General features: G+C 37.1%; 1 protein-coding gene across 8 annotated transcripts in view; it reads left to right on the plus strand.

The window, feature by feature from the left end:
• The window catches only part of ZEB2 (zinc finger E-box binding homeobox 2), a 131,592-nt gene that overhangs the window by 91,579 nt on the left and 15,556 nt on the right, over window positions 1-24,457 (plus strand). For 6 of the 8 annotated variants that reach the window (XM_036320074.1, XM_036320081.1, XM_036320078.1 and 3 more), the window contains 2 exons: window positions 3,431-3,502; window positions 23,703-23,891. In XM_036320074.1, the coding sequence (XP_036175967.1) occupies window positions 3,431-3,502; window positions 23,703-23,891 (261 nt within the window). The remainder of the gene's footprint in view (window positions 1-3,430; window positions 3,503-23,702; window positions 23,892-24,457) is intronic. The other 2 variants (XM_036320079.1, XM_036320080.1) reach the window with 1 other exon arrangement.

Here is a 24,457-nt window from a genome sequence, read left to right on the forward strand (position 1 = left end):
TTATTTTTATGATAGCCATTTACATGTATAATAAGAGCCAATGATTCTTGGGAGCAGTGTGACAGAAAAAGAGTGTGGCGAGAACTCATGTAAGACATACTATTTAAATGAGCTGGTGTTCGCTATTCATATTTGTTAATGAACTAGATATGCAGGGCTATAAGAATGAATGTTCTGATGCTTTAAATTTTAATATCTAGAAATCAAGGGTAAGGACCAATTACTCGAATTTCCACCCTTAAAGGAATAATTAATAATGATATAACAAATGTGCCGCTCCAAACTTCTAAAAAAAAAAAAGTTTAATGTAAAAAAATTAAGATTGGTAATTGAAAAACAGCCCAAACACCAATGTCAAGCTGTAGTAGTGTGTGACCATGGCAGCTTTTCTGTGCTGGTCATGGATCATGATTCTAAATGTTTTAATATACCACAATCCATATGAATGCCTTACAAACCCTGTTAGCACCTGTGGTTAATGTTGCCTGAGATACAAATGAACAGGCTGTTCTTTTCTCTTACCTTTATGGTAAATAAACTAGCATTCTGGAGTCACAATAATTAAATAAAATGTAAATCCCTAATCTCATTGGGCTATTTGGACCCAGAAAGTTACCCGGCTATTACCTGTCTATTTCTAATGATTAGTCATGATTTATTGTCCTTTTTTTTTTTTATTGTTCCAAAAGTGGTGCCTTGATGTCTAATGAAAAGAAATTGGTCTTAAAAAGCTACTCATTGTTTATCCTGACTCTTAGATAACACATTTTTCTTCTGATAAAATATTTTTTTTATTTATTGTTCAAAACGCACACTACAGACAATAACTCTAATTCTGTTGCTGTTTTATTTAGTAGTGTTTTATCCCTGGTGCCTGGCTGTCTACCGTCCTACCTCAGCACATAGCTTCACTCTGAGATAAGCCCCTCTCCCTTGCTCCTGTTCCCTGGCTCCCTGTCCTTTGTCTGCAGGATGCAGGTTTTGAGCTGAAGAGCGCAGTGGAGTTCTTACTGTGCCTTTCCGGTTCCAGCACAATCAGAGTTTTGTGTTTAGAATTGTCCTTGACATTCTTTTGTCCCACAATGGGGTGGACACAGTGTGCTGGAAACCATGACATCATTATCACTGACACAGACTTAAATAAATCACCTGCATCTTGGCCTCTTTCTGCTTATTCAAGGATTCTTCATCTTCAGGAAGAAAGTGCCCTTTATTTTTACAAACCTTCATCCCAAGGGTGACTGGAAAATGCAAACTTTTACAAGTGTTTTAAAAATAAATATACTATGTGGTTTCAGACACAGTGTGCTGAGTCAGAGGTGTCTTGGAAAATGTTTAAGGTTAGGCATGAGGCGGAAAGACAGCCAGGACTGCCATTAATTCAGAGGGGATATTCCTAACCTCAGAATTACTTTTTTTTCTTTCCTGAGTCTGGGTCACGTGAAACTTAATTAAATAGGCAGATACATAGTGTTTCAAATACATACCTGGAAAGGCATAGTGTTTCATTTTAATAAATTGAGCTTGGAATTTAAAAAGGATAGGTTGGTGCTCAGCAAATCGAAGCAAAGTACATTCTAGGTAAAAAGTGACACCATTGCAATTGCACCATCTTTGATAAAAGAGGGTAAAGCTAAAGTTACTGCAGAGTCCAGTAGACACAAATTGCCGACTACACATTTGTACACCCAGCATTTAATAATTTGGGAAGCAACCACCTACTGTAACTTCTCTTTACTTTTTCATAAGAAAATGACAATGAGGAAGGAAGTGCAGCAGAAATCTTGAACATTACCACTATTATGCAAAAAAAAAAATGCTGTTAACTGTTTTCCCCTCAGTGACTTGATCTCTCAGATGGAAAACTTATGATACTTCTGACTCTTAGCTACCAGAAATCACATGAGAAGAACGAGGAAGAAAGACACAAAAGCTAAGCTATATTTATATCTAGTGCTGAACTTCTGAGAAATACCTTAATTTCATTCCTTGCAGAGACTGATAAAAAATATCAGACGAGGGAGCCTTTCAACCGATCAATTATTACAATTGACAATACAATTTTGCTATATACTGAACTTCTACATGGTTTATGCAAAATGTCTCTGTGAAAATAGACCTTCAATAAGAGACAAATCCAGGTCCAAGAATAAATTTAAAGTGGTTGTACAGTTTAAACAAATACCACTCAAATGTTCTGACTGTTATATGTTCAGTGGCATTAAATTAGCATCTATTTATTTTACCTATCAAGCCCATGATTTTTCAGTTCTGAAACCAGAAACAGACAAGCTGCAGGTCACTAACTGTAAAACATCTATTCTGATGTTGCCGTAACATTTGCTAGAACTTGTTCTTTTATCAAATGATTGCGACTAAAATGTGATGAGCAAAGGATGATTAGAATAAATTCGGGAACTCAGAGACCCGTTTATAAAGTTTCTCTTGTTTTAAGTACAATAATTACCACTGGGAAATATTTATACTGGATCATGTTTGGTTCTCATTAGTGCTGTTGTTGTTAAGATACCATTTTTTTAAAAGTCCATGTTTCATTTACGTATTTGGAGGATTTTGAACTGGCCACTGTCCTTCTCTGACCTCTCACATAAACTACAATTTGATAGGCAGAAAAGTCAAGAATCCTCCTGTTTTTTACACTCTTCCTATTAAAAAATATTGCCATTTTAGGAAATGGCCTTTTATCAGGTACGCGTCTTCAACTTTAATTTTACATATCTTCATCTTCATCAGAACATTGAGCTGTTGTTCTATCTGTATGTTTTCCTGAGAAAATGACTCTGATTATCTCCTGGGGCATAAATAAGGAAAGGAGATATTTGCAGAGGGGTTGGGGAAGGAAGCATGCTTTTGAAGGTTTTATAAAACAGTGAAACAGGTGTTTTCAATGCTTGTCTTATAAACTGGGCATTTCGAGTTTTGATATGTAGAATTAGATTTAAAAAAAAATATGCATGCGTAGGTTAGTGCCATACAAAGGGGAGACAAGTATGAAAATAAAATAAGAAATTCTGACTTGCCTCAAACCATCCAGGGTTACTAGAGGCATAGCAGCTAGCATGGCTCTTTGTAAGTACAAATACTAGTTGCTTTTGACTCTTATTGAAAAAATAATATCTTTCCCCCTGTTTGTCACTAGAACTGCCACCAGAAGAAAAGCCCTTCATTTGCCCCAAATAAGCACCTCTGTTTTTCACAGCTTGCAGTAATGCTTAAAGTAAATAAGTTCTTGTGCAGCTAGCACTATTGGATTCATTCAATTGCTTGAACAAAGCTATTGTTTAGAGGTTTACAACAAGCCTTTTCTCTGTTTCCTTTCAAAGACTCTTCCTTGTTCCTGTGGTTGGCATGCTTAGTATAGTAAGCCTTTTTACAATTTTCAAATGCTAAAGATAATTTTCCCCCACAGAAGAAATGAAGGAAGACTATGACACTATGGGGCCGGAAGCCATGATCCAGACCACAATTAACAATGGTACAGGTAAGTGAAGCTGACCGCACCAAGCTCACATTTGCACTGTCATATGGATCTAGCGACTCGGGGAAAGAAACACTGACCCTTCCATCTGTAATTCCATGATTTCACAATCAAGTTAGACATTACACGTCTCCTGTTTTGTTGCAAATTAGAACTCTCTATATTTTGGCATTTTATTCAGCAAATATATCTTAAACCCTTCATTTTCCTGTGAACATTGAGAAAGGTGAAGTGGATGACTAAACCCTTTCAAATCATGAGTTTGGCAAATTTCTGTAAGTAATTTTTACTTTAAAAGATTGCACAAATGATTTTAAAATCAGAATATAATATGCCTCATCTAGGCACCACTTGCTATTTGTCATTCAGGATTCAAATGATACAGTGTAATTTTGTTTGTAAAATGTGTTGTTTTTTTTTTTTTTTTTTTTTTTTTTTTTTAATTTTTTAAATATATTTTATTGATTTTTTACAGAGAGGAAGGGAGAGAGATAGAGAGTTAGAAACATCGATGAGAGAGAAACATCGATCAGCTGCCTCCTGCACACCTCCCACTGGGGATGTGCCCGCAACCCAGGTACATGCCCTTGCCGGAATCGAACCCGGGACCTTTCAGTCCGCAGGCCGACGCTCTATCCACTGAGCCAAACCGGTTTCGGCAAATGTGTTGTTTTTTTCAGAAAGATAAACCAAATTTCCATGAACATCCCTCACAGAAATTGATCATTTGAGTTTCTCTTTATTCTGTCTTTACTTTTAATGCTCAGTGCCCTCTAACCCTTCCAAATAATATTGTCTAAGCAAAGGTTTTATAAAGAAAAACTGACAGTTTTAATTCTTTTTAGTGGAGCTAAAAAAAAAAGGACAGTGGGCAGGTAGTCAGTGGTATTTTGTTTTCCTGGGCTCCTGCTGCAGGATGGAGTCTCCAGACAAAGTCCATGTTCTGTCCCCCAACAGCATCTTCTCTCACATTCTCACGGCACCAGTGCAAATTTACATAGACTCGCTGTGTTTACCTCTTTTCCTGAATAAGGCTAATTACTGTTGGTGTTTCAAACAGCCCTTCACACTACCATTACAAATATTAGCATAGTGCCCAGTATTCAGGCTCTCTTCCAACACAACACCAAAAAGTAAAATAAAATCACATAATGACTTCCACTCAACTCACCAATCGAAAAAAAGTTACGGTTTTATGAAGTTTTAGAAGTGTGAGTAATTACGGTTATATTCATATTTCTCTTACGTTGATGAACATCATAATAAACCGCTCAGGCTGTGCTTCTATTTAGAATGCTTTCATTAATAAGGTACAAGGTAGTAATTCACTTTCTTGGGTATAAAATAAGAAAAATAATGAAAATCTAGCTACAAAAATAAAACTGCACAATATGGGATTTTGGAACATGTATAGAATCCTAATATTTAGGTACAGCCCTGGAAGTAACTAGCTTCTGACCTAGGGCAAGTCAGTTACCCTCTTTGGAATTCACTCTCTACACCTGAAAAATAAATAGATTGAACTAGTTGCTTCTTAAGAGTGTTTCTAGTTTTAATAGTCTCTGTTGCAGGGGTACCCTCACCATGTAAAATAGAAACATGAAAAAATAACTTTATATAAAAGCATCATAATAAATACCATAAATAAGATACTTTCTACAATGTCCCAACTCATGAGATCAAATATGGATTCATGTTTCTTTTAAAAATAAATATTAAATTTCAACTTCAAGCATAAATAAATGCTAATTTTATTACCTTTATAGGCAGTTGAAGTGTCACAAAAGTAAATTTATTCCACAAAGTGACAATTTACTGGCTGTTTTACACACTTAAAGTTTAAAGGGAAATTAATAAAAAATGTTTCTATTCAGAAGATTTAAAAATCAATTTTGAATGTTCTTTCATCTACCTTTAAGATGCCTTTTCTCATACTGCTTGCTACTCCTTATAGTTTATATGTATTCAGTCAATAAATAAATCAATAAGTATCCATTGACTGTCTTCTCTATGTTCACTGTTGTGGGTATGTGTGGTAGAAGACGGGTCAGGTAGTCCAAGACATGGTTATTATTTAATATGGAAGATGAGGCTTACACTCAAAAAATAATAATGAACAGTAAGTGAAAATATGTGATAAATATGCAACAAATGTCAAGAACCATAATTATTTCAAATTACGGAAGTAAGAGAAATCCCATCGTGTTAGTATTTAGAAAAGGTTTTATGATGGTGCTGAAACTTGAACTAAATACATTTTCCATAGTCATAGAGGAGTGAGGAAGAGCTTTCTAGCAAAGGAGGAGTATGTTAGTCAATGAAGGAAACTGAGATATTTATTCAGGGACTAGGAAAAGGATTGGCCAGGTCCTAGGAGGCAATTCATGGGAAATGAAGTGAACATTTTAAGTTGAAGCCAGCTGATGGAGAACACAAAGCAACAAACACAAGTTTGGGTCATGTTAAACTACCATGATTTCTTTGGGGGGAAAAACCAACTAGAAGTCACTGTAGTCATTCAGGTGTAAAGTGATAAAAAGCTTGTCCTAGGGTGGTGACAATGATGAAATTAGCAACATGACCTCTTACGGACCCATTGATTCTCTTAGTGATGGAGTCAAAATAGCTTCAAGATTACACTTTGTGTGTTTAGAATATGGTAATACTTGCTATTTCTAGATAAACAGAAAAAAAGATCCAATTTTGGGGAGAAGACCTTGAGCTGGTTTTTAGACACAAATATTTTCATATAAAGATTAGACAAATATACAAGAAGAAAAGAGAATGTCCATTGGAAATGAAGAATTGAAACCCAGGAAATCAGGGCTGGCTATAGATACTTGAGAGTCATGAAAATATATTCAGATAGTATTTAATATTTTGGGACGATGAGACTTACAATTGAGAGTGTGTTTATTGAAACAAGTAGAAAGCTGAGGCCAGGGTTCCTGATGGGTAGAAAGAAAAGTCAAATTCATTGAAAGAAAAAGATTTTAAGAGAGAAAAAATATGAAATATTCAGAAGGCAAAGAAAGAAAGTTTCAAAGGGGAGAGAATGGTCAATTCAATCAAAAGGTTCAAATAACTACAATTGTGAAAGAATGTTGAGCAAATACAATCAACTTGGTAATTGGGAATTTACTGCTGATCCTCAGTTTATAACTCAGCCCTGTTAGAGAATGAATATATATCTCTTCCCAACTATAAGTTTCTATTTCTTCTCTCTAGCATCTTTTTAGATGCTAAATACATGGGAAATTGAAATAAGACATGTTTTCTGGTTGAAATTACTTATTAATGAACCACATATTTCTCTTCACCCAAGTCCTTCTGATGAGGATCCCACTGACCTCTAGCCATCCCAACTTAACTGGTATCTTCCTCAATGAACTCTTATAGAACAAATCAGCTAACCTTTCCATAGAGGCTGTAGTGTGTTGTTAATTAATATGTTGTCTTTTCCAAATTAGATTGCAAACTCTAAAAGCCTGGATTGTTTCTTAGGCTACCACATTGTCTATAAGTGTGCCTTAAAACTAATAGGCTCTAAATAAATGTTTTTTATTAATGAATGAATATAGAACTGTTTAACATCAGATTCCATTTTTCTTTTCTAATCAAAGCAGAGCCAGTAGACACTAGAATATGTACACATTTTTAAAAAGTTTCCCTAACCTTTTTGGCTCAGTGGTTAGAGTGTCGGCCCCCTGACTGAAGGGTCCCAGGTTCGATTCTGGTCAAGGACACGTGTACCTTGGTTGCAGGCTCGACCCTTGGCCCCTGTTCGGGCACGTACAGGAGGCAACCAATCGATGTGTTGTATCTCTCTCATATCGATGTTTCTCTCTCATATCGATGTTTCTCTACCTGTGTCTCTCCTCCTCCCTCCCGCTCTGTCTAAAAATCAATGGGAAAAAAATATCCTCGAGTGAGGATTAACAAAACAAACAAAAAAAGTTAAGCAATTTTTCTGATAAAAAATTGTTATTAACTGGAATAACTTTTAGAGGGACGACAAAGACAATGTCTCTAATATTTCTCTCTGAATGCTCATCACACAAAATTCATTCCTAACTAAACGTAAAGACAAGACCTCTGAAGTTCTTCCTCAATTTTACAATTCTACTAAATAGTAAAGTTTAACTTTATATGAATAAAATCGTCTTTTAGAATCTGAAAGCATTTCCTTCAAAATATATTCTGCTGAGTTTAAATCTGTAAGAAGAAGTGGGAAGGTTTAGTTGAATTGAATCACAGCATTCTAAAATTAAAAGTTACACTCCAGAACAATTCCTTAACTGTAATTTGATAGTTGAGGAAACTAGAAAAAAAAAAACATGCCACATAGCTAACTGATGGCAGATTTGGAAATAAATCTAAGTCACCAGACATATCCTTTTGCCTCAAAAGGGTTCCCACCACTCTGAGGAGCTGATGCTGCTAAAAACGATGGCATCATCTTTGACATTTACCTACTTTGATTAGTCATTAAACACTATGAATTCTACTGTCACACTGTCATACATCACTTGTATCATTTTAAATCCTCATCTTTCATTTGAGTATTATAATATCTTGCTAACTGGGCCCCCTGTTTTCAATTCCTAGTTTCTTTAATACATTCTTCACCCTAGCAAAGTAAGTTAGGAGTTGTTTTTCTGACACTTAGGGCAGATGGATAATTGTAACTCATCCCCCATTCCATTTCAGACTCAACCTTGAATGGTTCTCCATTGGTTTCAGAATGAGGAGGCTTTTGAGCTGAGTTGGCACCTCCATGATCTAACTCCATCTTGCCTTTAACACCACTGCCCAGAATATACCCCAGCTCGGGAAGGCTGCTTACTATTTATACCCCTTTGCTTTTGCTCATGGTTTTCCTTCAACCTAGGAAGCCATTGTTCTTTCTTAGCCTGAAAGCTTTCTTAGCCTAACAGCATCACACACCCTCTTAAAGGCCATCTCCACCATCTCCATCTCATCATCTCCAACTCAGGATTAACCATTCATTCCTTTGAGAGGCTTCTTATAGAATCTATTTCATTCTCTGTCATATTATATTTAGTCACCTGCAGGTATGTTTCTCCCCACTAAATTGTAAGCTACTTGAGGACAGGAATGGTATGGGGTTTTGGTTGCTTTATCACCATAATTCCTGGGATGGTCTAGGTCAGAAGTTTTGAAGAAATGAGGGTGCAAATGAGAGACAAACAACACTTGCTTTCCCTTTCACCTTTTCAAGTTGACATCTTTTGACCCCTCCCCTGAAATCACTAACCAGACAGTTTCATCATTATTCTAGTCTCCCAAACAACAAAGACTCCGTTACATTTGATTGCTCTCTAGCCTTCATGCACTCCTCTATTTCTCAGTTCACATTTTTCCAATAATTCTTTTCTCATTGTCTAAATCTCCTTCTTAGCATCCTTAATTGCACCTTAGTACCTATCAGGCAAAATCCACATTCTTCTCTGGTATTAAGTGCCATCCATTTCATACCAATAATGTTTCATTCTTATCAGACCAAATCCTCGGTAGTATCTGGAAAGAATCACATTTTGGCCAACCTGAATCTCTGCCCATGCTTTTCCTTGACACGATAATCTCTCTCTCCCTTTCCCTCCAGTCATCCAAATTGTCCCCATCCTTCAGGGCCATCTCACATCCCATTTCCTTCATGTGGTCATCCTTGAACACCCAAACCACACCAATCTCTTCCTCTCTGAAACCCCACCACCCTCAGGTGCACATGACTAATTTGAGCATACTGCATTGTTCCTCTTTATATTGTTTGCACCTCTTTCACCTACTTAATTTCATGAGGATAAAGCAATTCTTCAGCTGTAAAGTGGAGGTAGATTATAATGATACCTACCTCATAGGATTGATTGCTGAGGTGATTAAATACATTATATATGTATATGTGTATATATGTATGTATGTATATATGTATGTATGTATATATGTATGTATGTATATATGTGTATATGTATATATGTATATATGTATATATGTATATATGTGTGTGTGTGTATGTGTATATATGTGTATGTGTGTGTATATATATATATATATACATATCTTAAAAGTGCCCCTCAAAATATTTGCTTTAAGAAGGAAACTATTCCCTGTTTTCCTCAAAGTGCCCAGTATAGCAGTGAATACACATGGTACACATTATGACTGATAAAACGAATAAATGAATAAACAAGTAATTGGTGGAGAAGAAATGGACTCTGGGAAGGAAGCCCCAGCAGGGAAAGCATTCCCTGTGGCAGGGACTACGTCCAGCATCTTCAGGGTGAAACCAGGATTTTAGTTCCTAAAGGCAAGTTGTTAAAGGCAAAGGACAACATCCTAGGGCAGTGGTTCTCAACCTTGGCTGCACATTAGAATCACCTGGGAATCTTTTTAAAATCTTGATTTCTGGGCCTCATCCTCCAGAAATTCTGTTTCTTTGTTATGGGGTGAGGCCACAACATTAGTAACAAAGAAACAGAATTTCCGGAGGATGAGGCCCAGAAATCAGGATTTTAAAAAGATTCCCAGGTGAATCTAATGTGCAGCCAAGGTTGAGAACCACTGTCCTAAGACCTAAGGCAGGGGTCCTCAAACTACGGCCCGAGGGCCACATGCAAATACAAATATTGTATTTGTTCCCGTTTTGTTTTTTTACTTCAAAATAAGATATGTGCAGTGTTCATAGGAATTTGTTCATAGTTTTTTTTAAACTATAGTCTGGAGCCTCCAACGGTCTGAGGGACAGTGAACTGGCCCCCTGTTTAAAAAGTTTGAGGATCCCTGACCTAAGGTATCACTACTTTTGACAACAAAGTTAGATTAGCAGCATAGCAAAATTGACTTATTACAACATAAAACATTGCAAACTCTGATGTATATTAATAATTTCCCACATTTCATTTAATGTTTCTATATTTGTTTTAATATTTTTAAAATGAAAGAAATTGTATGTTTTAACACATAAGACAAAGCATATATTTTCACAAGGAATCTTACATCTTTCCGATGTTAATCAGACTCAAATTCAGAATGAAATTATGATGTAGAAGTTTTAAGAGTGTGTGAAAAAACTGTTTTCCAAGAAGATTAGAGAACTGGAAAAACCTAGGAGCATTATAAACATGAGTTTGCCTGAGAGCTAGTAGTAACAAGGATCTATAGTAGGTACATGGTGATCATTAGCATTAATGCGGTTTCACGTGCATATCAAGACCCAAATAGGCCCCTGTTGTTTCCTCTTTGAAAGTGTGAAAGTTATATTTACTCAGACAATCTACTACTCTAGTTATAAAGGGCTATTAATAACCACCTGCGCCGCTGCTTCCTTTGCTGGGAAAGGAAAAACACCTTGCATCTAGAAACCGGGCAAAGCCAATTTAGGTCTCCGTTCTTAATCTTACATAATGCAAGCGAATTATTGTCCAAGAAGTAACCATATATATTGACTCTAGATATAGTCATTAAATGTGCCTCCAATATTTTAAGAATAATGTATACCTGCTTTTACATATGAAAGGCAAATGTTGTTTTGGGGTGCTTCAGATTTTAGAGTCAGATAAACTACATTTGAATTTTGTCTCTACCAATTACTAGTTACATAAACTTGAATATATAATAAGCCTTCATTACTACATCACTGAAGTGGAAATAATGATTCCCTGTGTACGAAGTCTCATTGTAGGGATTAAGTGGCAGAGCATTTTTAAAGTACTTAATACAAAGCCTACCATATACTACGCTCACCTGTTTTGTTTTTGCCTGTTTGCATGTACAAGTAAGATGTAAACTACATTATTCATTAAGAAATACTGCAAATGCATTCTGAACTGTTTTCTCCCTTCACATTGGCTCCTCACAGACTCCTTCTCTAGAAAACAAAAATACAATATTTAACAAATTTAGAGTGGAAGGACTAACCAGTCCATTTTAAGAGCCTTTGCTAATTACATTCCTTTGACATCTTGGAAAACTACTCAGACAAGTTTTAGTACAAGTTTCTTTTCACTGTCCTCACAATGCATTTGAGGTTAAAATATGAAGATTAAGAAGGAATAGCTTAATTTTCTATCTGACATCATCTTTAACTAGCATCCCTTTTTTAAATGTGGAAGAGGTTTTGGTAGTCTTTATAATGATTGTATATAATGATGATGAAAGCTATCAGAGATTTTCTTTTACTTGGTCAACTGATTAGCTCAGGAATCATATTTTTTCCTTCCTGTCCTTTATAACAGTCAATAAACAAAGAATAAAATATTTGTCACTTGTTAATAACCGCTAAAATACTTACATTCATTCTCTTCAGTCAGAGTATTTTGTTCAGTTTTTTAGTGCAGAATTTGAACTGAGGCTTAAGAAAGAAACTTTAAGGAAATAGAAAATCTAATTCCAGTCCTTAAGGAATGAATAATCTTACAGTGTCAATAGAAAAAACTAAAAATGAAAGAAATTGTATGTTTTAACACGTAAGACAAAGCATCTATTTTCACAAGGAAACTTACATCTTTCCGATGTTAATCAGATTCAAATTCAGAAAGGCAACATTTATAAATAAGTGTATCCTCATTAACAACTCAGATTACTAGTCACTTAGGAAGACCCTACTAGGTGCAAGGCATTTTGTTAGGCATCATGAAAGATACAATGAATAATCACTGTCATTAAGGATTTACATTCAATTGGGTGAATAAAACAATGGTGGATGAATAAGAAATGTGTGTAAACTATTTAGCACAATGTTAGACATACTAAATGTGTAATCATTGCTAGCCATTCTTATTAATTATTTTAATAATATATGGATTAAGATGTTTATTTGAAACACAACAAGCTATATAGGTTCAGGTGAAAAGTGTTCCATATTGCAAAGAGCTTCTGACAGAGTATAAGATCAGTTATTGGGGACATGAAGACAGGAGGTTGTAAATTTTAGGGAAGATTCTCTTCAGGACAAAGGCTTGCTGAACATGCCTCTGCAAATGAGAGCAAGAAGGAAAGGCTGAAAATGTGAGACTGGGTGAAAGATGAAGTAGGTTATCAGAAGAGCTGTGAGGGAATAGCTCTAGAAGGTAGCCTTGGCTATGGGAAGAGACACATGTTTAGCAATACAATTTAAAAAGAAAGGAAGAGTAGTGGCAGATTTTTTTGGTTGAACTTAAGGTAGTTTAGGGAATTCACATCACATGAGTTGCATTCTTTGTAGTAAGTAGGAAAAGAACTCATCAGTTGACAGACAGTAAGGGAATGAGAGAGGGTTGGAATATTGAGGAGTGAAAATGTAGAGTAGTTGCTGTGGACAATTTATGGAGATTCAATTATCATCATAAAAGAGTATCCTATTTTGATAACATAGACTGAAATAAGTCAATACAATTATTAAAGCTTCTTTAGACACTTTGGATACTGTAGGGGCAGGGAAAGTGAGCTAGATTTTAATTTGTCAGGTAAGAATGTAAGAATAGAAGATAGGGATGGAAGTGATTTCAGGCTCCAAGGTGAACTGAGACAAGTATAAAATCAGAATGGGTGAAATAGACTGGAGGATTTGTCAGGGCCTGATTATCACAATGAAGTACCTGTTTCAGGGAATGAGGAATGCAATGATGGGAAAGGACAAACAGTTGAAATCAGAGATTGAAAGTGTCAAGTTTTGGTTTATAGAGACGGAATTGTCCCAGGGTTAGCCTAGTACCAAGGTATGGCCATCCATGTTGCTGAACTAGAGAAAGTCAAAGCACTATGAAGCCAGGATTCCCCATGGACTATCTTTTGAGTAATGAAGTTTTCCAAAATGACAATAATGGTGGCCTGGGGTAAATATAATACTAGGATGAGTGTCATTTTACCAGATCTATATAGATAGTGTTATAAAACATAATGGAGAAATGGATGACTTAAACTTCAAAAAATACGACTAGAGATTGGAGGCTTTTTGAGGGTAGAGGTTAAGTTTACTCTTCTCCGTAGTTCCTCTCAGTAGGCACAGTGTTCACATAGCCTTGGTGGTTGATAAACAGGTTATTTGTTGAATTAATGAATAAATGAAAAAACAAATAGATGATGAACAAATTAATACAATAGGAACACTGCTTTGAAAGGGTAGTGTGAATTAAGGAGCATGTTGACCCATCCTCTTTGCTCTTTGTGTGAAGAAAGATGAAAGCAGGAGTAGCTCAGTTGGCAAGGCTGTGAGGGATGGGAAATTATCAAGGGAAGACACAGTTTCATTCATTGGAAGAAGTGGAACGCATAGAGGAAGGTATCATTAAGCATGTGGAAGGACAAACAAGTAATACGCGAGATGGAAAAGCAAAATGAACCGTGAATAAAGTCTCTAATCCTAAGCTAAACTTGAGATATTTTTATTTACTAGAACCATAATAGTTAATACAAATTCACCTTTGCAAGGTGCTTCATGAACTTACTCTATATTGAGTGCTTTTAGAAACATGATTAAAAATAAGAAAAGTCCAAATTAGGAAAATTTACAATTCTTAAATATTAAATAGAAATTTTAAATAAGCATCTCAAATGGTGAATTTGAAGTACTTTTATGATGTTTTTGTTTTGCCCCAATAGACTGAAACATGGATTAACCAGTAAGAAATAAGCAGGGACATGAAAAAAAGAGAGAAAAAAATTTAAAATGTAATCTTTTATTTACATTGAATTTGGCATTTACATTGCTTTCCCCATACAAATTTCATGGTGTTTTAATGTTGTTTAGAACTATTTATAATGTCATAGTGAACTTTTCAGCATCTAGAAGCTATTCAGGTCATAACCAAGCAGTTAGGCATGATGAGAAACTAAAAAGATGGGGTTCTCTCATTCTTTCCCTCATAATGAGTTATTATAATATAGTTGAAAACTAATGGGTTAAGAGTGAGGACACATGAATTCTTCATCCAGCTCTTCTGGAAATCATTTGTGTCACTTTGCATGAATTGTGGACCTCACTGTACCTTAGTTGTGTCATCTGGTAAATGAGGAAATTCGACTAGAAATTTTGGACTCCACGCCACCCTACCCCTCTTTCTAATAACATTTTACCAGAAAGCAGGGACAAAGAAACAAAAATCACGGGGCTTCTATAGTTGGTGTGGGAGGGGTCGTTCTCAGGGATCCTGCCTCATGATATCATACCCAGGAGAGCATAGTCACGGGGCCCTGAGCTTGAAGGACCTCGCTCTTGGCCCATTGCTTTGCTGTTGACATGTTGCACTAGGCCCCACAAATGATGTAGCCAGACCTGCTTATACCTCAAAAAATGCACTATGATAATAGCAGAGTATAAGCCAGAATGGGAAGGGCTGGGGTCAGGGATTTGAGCCCTAAAGTATCACATAGAAACACGAACTCTGTCCAGGTTTACAGAGTCTTTCCAGGTCTCTACTGAAAAATTGAATCCTGAGTACAGATCTAGATCTAGATGCAAAATCTTGCTTGAGCAAGAAGCGTTATGGGCCAACTCTCCTCAATTGGTAATATTAATGGTGAGGTTAGCAGGCTAGCAAGCAGTTAAGCCTCCTTACGCACGAATTCTGAGTCATTTCATTAACACAGAGAAAGTGGGGGAAAGAGTAAGACATTTTCTGTACCTTTATTATCATCTTGGTTTAAAAAGTTCCAAGTCCTCTTATTACTCTTACATGGAGATTAAATTTAAACTTTTTAATTGGCTAGCTTTCGTATATGGGTAACAGAAACCACACAATTTTGATCGTGAGGTATTTCTGAGCAAGGCTCGAGTGGATGTATAGTGTTAACCAATTGTGCAAGATCAGATTATTAGATAATTCAATTTAGTACCTACATACTTAACAGGGGGTCATATTAATATAAAGCATGTCATTTTCTTCTTTTGTATGATAACGATCACATTGTTATATGATGGAAGAGTTTTATCATCTAAGTCAGATATGTCATGCAAATTATCGTTTTAATTTTTAAGTTAATTTCCTACAAAGAGTTTTCAAAAATAAAGTAGAGAAAAGAGAGGCTCCAAGCAGGGAAAACAGAAGGAGCCCTTGGCAGGTTGGACGGGAGGGTCATGTTCAGACTATAATCAGTGTACACCAAGAAGAGCCTGTCACTTCCTGGCTGGTGAATGCTGTGGTTTTATTCGCTTTGTTTGTGATTAGAAGCAGCTAACTTCACAGCAAGGATTCCCACATAAAAGAACTGACATCCCAAGCTTTTTGAGTGTCTCCCTCTTTCATTCAGCAAATACTCAATAAGCACTGTGTTCCTTGTGGCATCGTCTGTAGTGTCCAGGCGGTTCCAAAATATAGTTTCTAAATCTGTGGATGTGGGTCCTCCATCAGAAAGCTGGGTTTGTTTGAGTTTTTAATCTAGAAGAATATGGCAAAAAAAAAAAAAAAAAAAAAAAAAAGAGCAAATTGATTAGGACCGTGGTTGTCAAACTGCGGCTTGTGAGCCACATGCGGCTCTTTGGCCCCTTGAGTGTGGCTCTTCCACAAAATACCACGTGCGGGCGTGCATGTACAGTGCGATTGAAACTTCGTGGCCCATGCGCAGAAGTCGGTATTTTGTGGAAGAGCCACACTCAAGGGGCCAAAGAGCCGCATGTGGCTCCCAAGCCACAGTTTGCCAACCACTGGATTAGGGTGATTAATTAAGTGAAATTATGAAATTCTGGAACTTCAAGGATACCCCAGAAAGCATATACTGGTTCATTTTGCAGGTGAGGATATAAAAACAATAAGCAGCTGAGCCACTATGAGGAGTCCAGTGACCCAGAACCTGGTCTAATCATTGAGTTATTGAGCATTCGCTGTGTGCTGGGCACCGGACAGGGACCTAGTAATAAAATCTGCATAAGACATGATCCATGCCTCTGCCAGCTCACAGACATGTAAACAACAGATATCAAGGTGATATGAGTTCGAAAATTGAGATATGCAGATGATATTCAGTCACTGCAGGCCTAGGGTGTGCGCTCGGGGTGAAACAGTCGGGAAGGCTACCTGACGTAGGAGCAGTTTCGTACTGTTTCACAAAACCATGTTACTGAATGCCTGTTGAGCCATGTGAGTCAGAGGACTGAATTCCCAGAGGAGTGATTCTTAAACTGGGTGAGTGTCAGAATCCGCTGACAGACTTGTTAAAACACAGATTGCTGATTTCATAGGTCGGAGTTCGAGCCTAAGCAACTGCATTTCGAACAGGTTCCCAGGTAATACTCATGCTTCCAGCCTGGAGACACCATTTTGAAACATTGCCTTAGCATCCGTACATGTTGTGTAGCATGAAAAGCTCACGGAATTGCTGGGCAAAAACATCTTACTTTTATAAACCTCCTTAAAATATAATAAAATAGCCTATGAGTCCTTTTGGTAATATACCAATTCCAAATTTTTAGATTCTACAGTATTGTGAAAGATAATACATATTATCTAACTGGGAATTTTTTTTAAAGGCATGGTGTCTGTAGGATACATAGCAATCGCAACTGTCTCAGGGTTAGTTGTCTCTCCATCTTGACATTCACAAGCCCCTGATATAAAGCTAACTTTAAAATTAGACTCTGTCCCTGGCTGGGCTACTTCCTGGTGTTGGGGGAGATATTTGATCCTGCAGAGTAGTACGGATTCCTGTCTCCCCGCTCCTTCTGCAACTCTCTCTCCTAAAGCTCTTGCACGTGGGACTCTCATTGGCATCAGATCACGTGTTCCCCCGAGAAAGCCATGTCAGAGCAGGCATGGAGAGAGCAGCCCAGACCCTGTACGAATTCCCAAGAAGAGAAGAAAACTCTGCCGCTTTTGATGAGCCTTCCCTGGCTTTACACACACCTCTGCAGCAGTCGGAGGCTCTGGTGGTCTGCCCCGAAGCTCTGTAGTGAGAACAAGATCACCCTCGGCCCTCACGGTTGTTTTTAGATGTCTGGCCCCAATATGCATATTGGGAGCCTTCTGCAGAAAGGCACACGTGCGTGTGTCTGTTTTTTTTTTATGATGAAATACTTATACTCCATTAGTTAGTCAACTTAAACCAAGCAGCGTGAGAGTTTTTATTCCTCAACAAATGCTGAACATGGGCTTCTTCCTAAAAAATTCAGTACACATGACTACATTAAAAATAGTTTCTAATCACGTGAAATGTTGTTAGTAAACAGACAAGTTTTCAAAAAGATGATGAATAGTTACCTACATTTGTGATAGTTTCTTCTGGTCCCTTCGCTTGGATATATGAAGTGAGTGAACGCCAGATTATATATCATTTCTGCATCATACAGAGGAAGTATCCATACACATGTATATAGATATTATCCCCAGCAATACATATATGCATTTATATGTCTATATGTTGATGGTTCACAAACATTTTATGTAAGTGTCTCTACATATAAGAGTCACAGAACTAGGCAAAAATTATTAATCAACATGATTGCATCCTACCCCAACCACACTCTGGCATTAGTACTCACTCAATAAACAGTTATTAAACACGGGGATGGATGAATGATTCCACTCAGGCTTTTACATATACTTGCTTCAGCTCTTCTAGAGCCTCCAAGATATTTTCCTTTCCAGAAGAATTGTTTATTCATTTTGATGTTTATTAAAATGGCTTAGCATAATATTCAAATATATTTCTTCAATTTCTAATGAAAATTAAAAACATGCTGAGTACTAGTCAAGTGATAATAGAGTACCTGTCTTCCTACATGAACCCATACTTGTTACAAATAATGAAAATAAATGTTGAGGCAATAAAAGTAAAGAGAGGAAAACAGAAAAGGAGAAGGATTAAGTCTCATAATTTAACTACTTTGTAAACACTAAGTAAAATTCACTTTTAAGAATTTTTGAGAAAGTATCTTAAAACAACTCAATTATGGGTGTGTGTGTGTGTGTGTGTGTGTGTGTGTGTGACTGATTTGAAGACCAATATATCTCTTTTATTTAGAGTTCTGTTAACATTGCCTGTTTTATTTATTTTATTATCGTTGTTATTATTTTGTCCTCACTCGAGGATATTTTTTCCATTGGTTTGCAAGAGTGGGACGGTGACAGAGAGAGAGAGAGAGAGAGAAACTTTGATGTGAGAGAGACACATCAGTTGGTTACCTCCTGCATGGGCCCTGACCAACTAGGGCTGTGGATCAAACCTGCAACCCAGGTATGTGCCCTTGAACAGGAATCAAACCTGTGACCCTTTGGTGTGTGGGCTGACACTTTAACCATTGACCCACACTGGCCAGAACAATATTGCCTGTTTTTTAATCAATAACTTCTAAAATCAGTCCATAGTGATAACTACTATTATCTAACAATATCAATCTCAGCTAGCCAGTGTGACTCAGTGGCTGGGCATTGACCTACGAACCAGGAGGTCATGGTTCAATTCCCAGTCAGGGCATATGCCTGGGTTGCAGGCTCGATCCCCAGTAGGAGGTGTGCAGGAGGCAGCTAATCAATGATTCTCATCATTGATATTTCTATCTCTCTCTAAAAGTATATTTAAAAAATAAAAATAACAATCTTTATCGTAAGCTAGACATAAAGGCATTTATCAAAGTGTTATTGATAAGCAACATTAGTGAGAGAGAGACAATCATATTTACAAGAAATTTGAGGCTTTTTCACTTGTAGACACCTAGAAATTTAACCTAACCATAATAAAATATGCGTGGCTATGAGGAAACATTTTTAATTAATGAAATTCTTTTTTTAGACAGAGAAAGTTTACTTGACCTTCAGGAAAGTGGAGATATTTGCAAGACATTAGGGTAAATTTTAGGACTAAATACAAAATCTCTGGAGAAGGTTTGGGAAGAAATTACTTGAGGCTTCTTGCGAATTTTATTATGGTTTGATCATAAATACCATGCAAATATCCTTTGTCAGTGTGTTTTGGCAGTTCTTCCTAGGAGACCAAGGAGTGAAGGGGATTAAAAAATAAAAAAAAAAAGGAAAATGAGGTTGATTTTAGACTAGAAAAATGCAGTGGGGAATTCTATAACTTTTTAGCCAATTTTCTACCTCATTCCTGTGTCCACTATACAGTATTCCAAAATCTTTACAGAAACCAAAACTGCAAACTTCAAATTGAATCAAAACGTCATCTCTACCAACAATGTTGAGAATAACAAAAATGTAATCTCATCATTGTTCTACTATAGCAGTTAGGGTGCTTTAGGGTCTCAGAGACTAAACACTCAGGCCTAAGGTTAGAAAAGGGAATGTCCCGGGTCACAGAATCTAGGGAGGTTGACCACAGAGCTCTTGGGAGAAGAGGTACACCTTGACCTCCGAAACAAATACAGCTAAGAATGTCCTGTCTGGACCTGCTGTTTGTCTCTACTTCTCTCTGTTTACCTGCGTCATCCTCTCTCTTCATAAATCTTATTCTACATGGGATATATGAATTCCTTTGTTGTACCTCTTATAGCTATAGTCACTTGTGGGGAATAAACTTCTTTGATGCTCTCTTTGGAACAAAGTCCTAAAATCATAGGGAAGGGATTGGTCCAGGCTACCCCTGGACCATGTGGTCTGTTGAATGCCTCAATTCAGATTAGTCCACTTCACGTGCAGCTTAATTCACTGTGACTAGGGGAGCAGGATCATGCAATAATAACATGGCAGCTGCCATGGGTATCATAAGGCTTGGCAACAGGGAAAATGGGGAACCGTTCCCAGGCAAAGGGGAGTGTTGTGGCGTGAGGCAGGAAAAACCCACATTATATCCATGATGATTATACGTAGTTCATGGAAGGCTAGGGTCTAGCCCACTTAAATGACTCTAGATGTTGAGATACATAACTCGCATACCTATACCACATGAAGCAAAGTCCTGATGGAGCAAATAGAATAAATGATTGAGTGCTATCTTCCTCATGAAACTCTTTTTGAATACTTATGTGGGCCCTATCGAATGAACTCTTGCAAGTATTTATGATGGCCACTACAGTTTATCACATAATTGTTCTACAATTGTTTGAATAGTAGGCCTAAGTTTCTAGCTCAACTATAGGTATCTTATCTTATGCTTCTTTTGACTGGAAGACTTCTACATCAAGATTAGTGTTAAGGACATAATTTATTCCACATATAGTCCATAAATGATTTTTGAGAGCCTAATTGCTAGGCAACATCCTCAATCATGATACAAAGATAATCAAAGATGATCCTTAAAGAAAGCACATGATTTCATGTTTTTTGTCTCCATGTCACTTGACATAGAAGTCTAGCATGGCCAAATTTGATCTAGCAAGTGAATTGCCTCTCCAAACACCAGTGATGTATCTAAATGCAGTTTAGTTTGCCTATCCAGAAAAATCAGAATTTCCCTCCCTTTTAAGCCAAAAAGCTATTAATGCAAATCCAAATTAATTTGCATTTGATTGCATTTCTGATGGAAACATTCATGTGCAAATCAAAATTCATGTAAAAATAGCCAGATAATTCAAATAGTTGCTGAAATATCAAGATAAAATTAGGATGTTAAATGTACATCTATCATATCTACTAGGACTAAGGACCTTTAAATGGGACAGTGCTCTTGAAATAAGTCACGTCTTGAACATTTAACATTTGAGTAGATCTGGGTTCAGAAGAGAGCTATTGCATTACTTTCTACCGCCAGAGTGCTGAAAAAGAAGTCAGCCATTGGCCAAATCCGTTAAGTTGTTCAAAACAGGTTCATCTGGATCCACCATTTTTCCCCCTTTATCTTTTTCTTGCCCTTCAAAACAAAAGATTTTGATAGATCTGAAGTGATTTTGATTAGCCCAAACCGAAGACAGATAGTTTGTTCAAGTTGGCAGTTGCTTCATACTTTCTAGTGACTTAATGGTGCAAGTTAAATGACACCATCGCAATCATCACCAATAAGTATGTTTTGGGAAACATCCACAGCATCATGAGTATACCAGTGGAACAGTGATCTGACTTATTCTTCTAAAAAAATATTTAAGATTTAAGATTCCAAGATTCCAAGAAAAGATTTAAGCCAAATTTTAAGATATAAATTATTAATCCACTATTGCACATTCCAAAGCTATATTTGAAGGACATATAGGTCTTGGAATCACACCATTGCTCTTGTTGAAATTAACAGAAGTTGCAGTGGCAAAAGAGAAAAGTTTGAGATCACCGTATTTAGGATCCTTAGCACTTAGTTTAATAGTCTACAAAGTGTAATGCTCCCCGGTTCTCTTTTATTTGATCCAAAGTATTAGCTTATAGTTTCAAGTCTTTTTAGCATTCCAGTGGCTCTACTTTGGTGAATGTCACCTACCGTACATCAAATTTGAAAAACCTGAACATGAAGGAGGATCTTAGCCTCATCCTCTTTGGCACACCCGGTTCTTCCCCAACACTAGTGATTTTACTTCGGAAGTATCTCTCAAATCTAGCCATTTCTCTTGTAGTCTCTATCACCAATTCCTTAACTTTTATCTTTTGCAATCCTTGTCACGCCATAGCTGGATTTGTCATTTAAAAATGCAGATAATCCATAATTCCATCCAACCATTCCCCTTGCTTAATACCCTTCAATGTCTTCCTGTTTCTCTTAGAATAAAACCCAAACCCTTAACAGGGCTGACACAGGCCACATGGTCTGGTTCCTGCCTGCCCCCTCACCCTTGCATCACGCTGGTCCGCTTTCACTCTGCACTCCAGCACTGTCCTTTCAGATCCTGGGATGTACCATGTCCTTCCAGTCACCACTGCTCTTCCCTAGCTTCTAATTTAAAACTTCAGGCATTTTCCATTAAAGCGTTCCTGACCTTCCAGACCCCATCAGGTCCCCCTGTTACTTCTTCCATGCCACCATGCAACTTCCTTTCATTATACTTGAGTTTGTAATGTCATATTTGTTTTTGAGACTATATCACTTGTATTAACTGCTCTCGTGGCTTTCTGAAGTATGAGACTGGATCCGTTTTTTGCTTATCCAAACAAGACCAGATGAGTGTCACATACCAGGCATTCAGTAAATACTTGTTGAATTCATGGAAGGTTCCACTTCCTATTCTCATCTATAATTCACACGTTCATAACAGTGAAAGCCAAAAATAAAAATAAAAATGGACTGACTTGCTTGAAGATCACCCTGCCACAAATTGCCAGAGAGAATTAGTATAGCGAGTTCTGTGATATCTTTTATGGCAGAGAAGGCGAGATGAAGAATATGGTGTTCTCAAGGTTAACTGCTCTCAGAAACTGTGAAAGTGGAACTCCACCATGAATTGTACAAAGCAAAGGACTTTCTGTCACCTCCTTGTAGTGGAGAATAATGTAACAGACACTCTCCCAACTCTGTCTTATGCATAAAAATTTTATTTAGATTATTTAAGCCCCACTCGTTTCAGAAACATACCTAGTAGTTTCAAATATACACAGTCTTGTCACACAAGTTGCTAAAATTGATTTATAACTATTATTCATTTCATGGGAATAGAGTCATAATTACAGTATTTAAAAGTAACATCAAACTCACACAGCCATATAGCCATTTTCTTAGCTTACCCTGTTACCTCTTATTTCTATCAGTCATGAGCTTAATTTTATTTTCAGCAGCTTTAAAATACTGAGCTACATACTGAAATTATAGGATAAGATAAACTGCCACATTCCATGATTTTTTAAAACACAGTCCCAGTATTATCTCTCTAGGAATATCTGTGCTTTTGCATCTGTCTGGGAGTATGTAGTCCTGGTTGTCTGTGATATTCAGAGTGGAGCGTTAAAAGCTTATATTTAGCAACAGGATGTAGCTGTGGTTAGGGACGTTAAGTTTAGTGGACAATAAAAAATTAAATATACCTTTATTAAAAGAGAAGGAAGTTTTATATAGGCTATTAAAGTAGCTCTGAGCTAATATTATCTCTCCCTCTTATGAATCTTAGAATGTAGTTCAGCTTTTTCAAAAAATTTCCCTAGAAATCATTTGTGAAATTATGTGGACGAGTATCCCTGGAAAAAGAAAATAAAACTTGCCTATGTAACTTAAAGCAAAGTCCTCTTTTTCTGTATATACGAGTAAACATGTAACCCCAAACCAGTCACCTGCAACATTTCTTACAAATAAACTAGGCATTTTTAGTCTTTTTGTAAGTTACCATGTCTTCCTAACAATGATGTAAGCAGACTTGGACTCCTAGGAGGAAGGCCCTGAAAACACATGTCTTCTCCTTTTATGATTTCAGTTAAGAATGCAAACTGCACAGCAGACTTTGAGGAATACTTTGCCAAAAGGAAACTGGAGGAACGCGATGTCCACGCGGTCAGCATCGAGGAGTACCTTCAGCGCAGTGACACCGCCATCATTTACCCAGAGGCCCCCGAGGAGCTGTCTCGCCTTGGCACGCCCGAGGCCAATGGGCAGGAAGAAAATGGTGAGGCTGTAATTCATTTTTAGCCACTACACTGACCTCTGCAGCTGTTACAATTACAAATGCACTACATGCCTGGGTGTTTACCTTAAAATTTGAAGAACAGCTGCAGAGGCATGGAATTTCATGAGCAAAGATTAGAACTGTAATTTTAGGGTATTGTGAAATTTTTTTTGTCAGCAAATTTGTGTCATTTGTACATCCAATAAAGAACAAGAACAATTAGAGCCTATTTCTAAGAGATAAAAATATCTAAATGGATTCCCATCTTTCTGAAATATTCCACTTTTCAAGGCAGAAACTCACACACACGCACACACACACGAAAGTTTAGAAAGACTGACCCTAACCTTTTGTTCTTTACGGACACCTGACAAGCCCCTTCACACTGTGAATTCCTGAGTCATTTGTGACTCCAGGTTTACTACGTACTGTCAGTCACGTCAAGAGAAGCTCCTCATTTATCAGCTGTTTAACCCCCCCCCCCCACATCCCCCCCCAAAGCTCAAGTAATTAATTAATTTCCCAGCGCAGTGTGAGCTGATTCCGACAAGTCTGTCCCGGGTGCG

This window comes from Myotis myotis, unplaced genomic scaffold, assembly GCF_014108235.1.
Source record: "Myotis myotis isolate mMyoMyo1 unplaced genomic scaffold, mMyoMyo1.p scaffold_m19_p_8, whole genome shotgun sequence".
NCBI classification, from domain to species: domain Eukaryota; kingdom Metazoa; phylum Chordata; class Mammalia; order Chiroptera; family Vespertilionidae; genus Myotis; species Myotis myotis.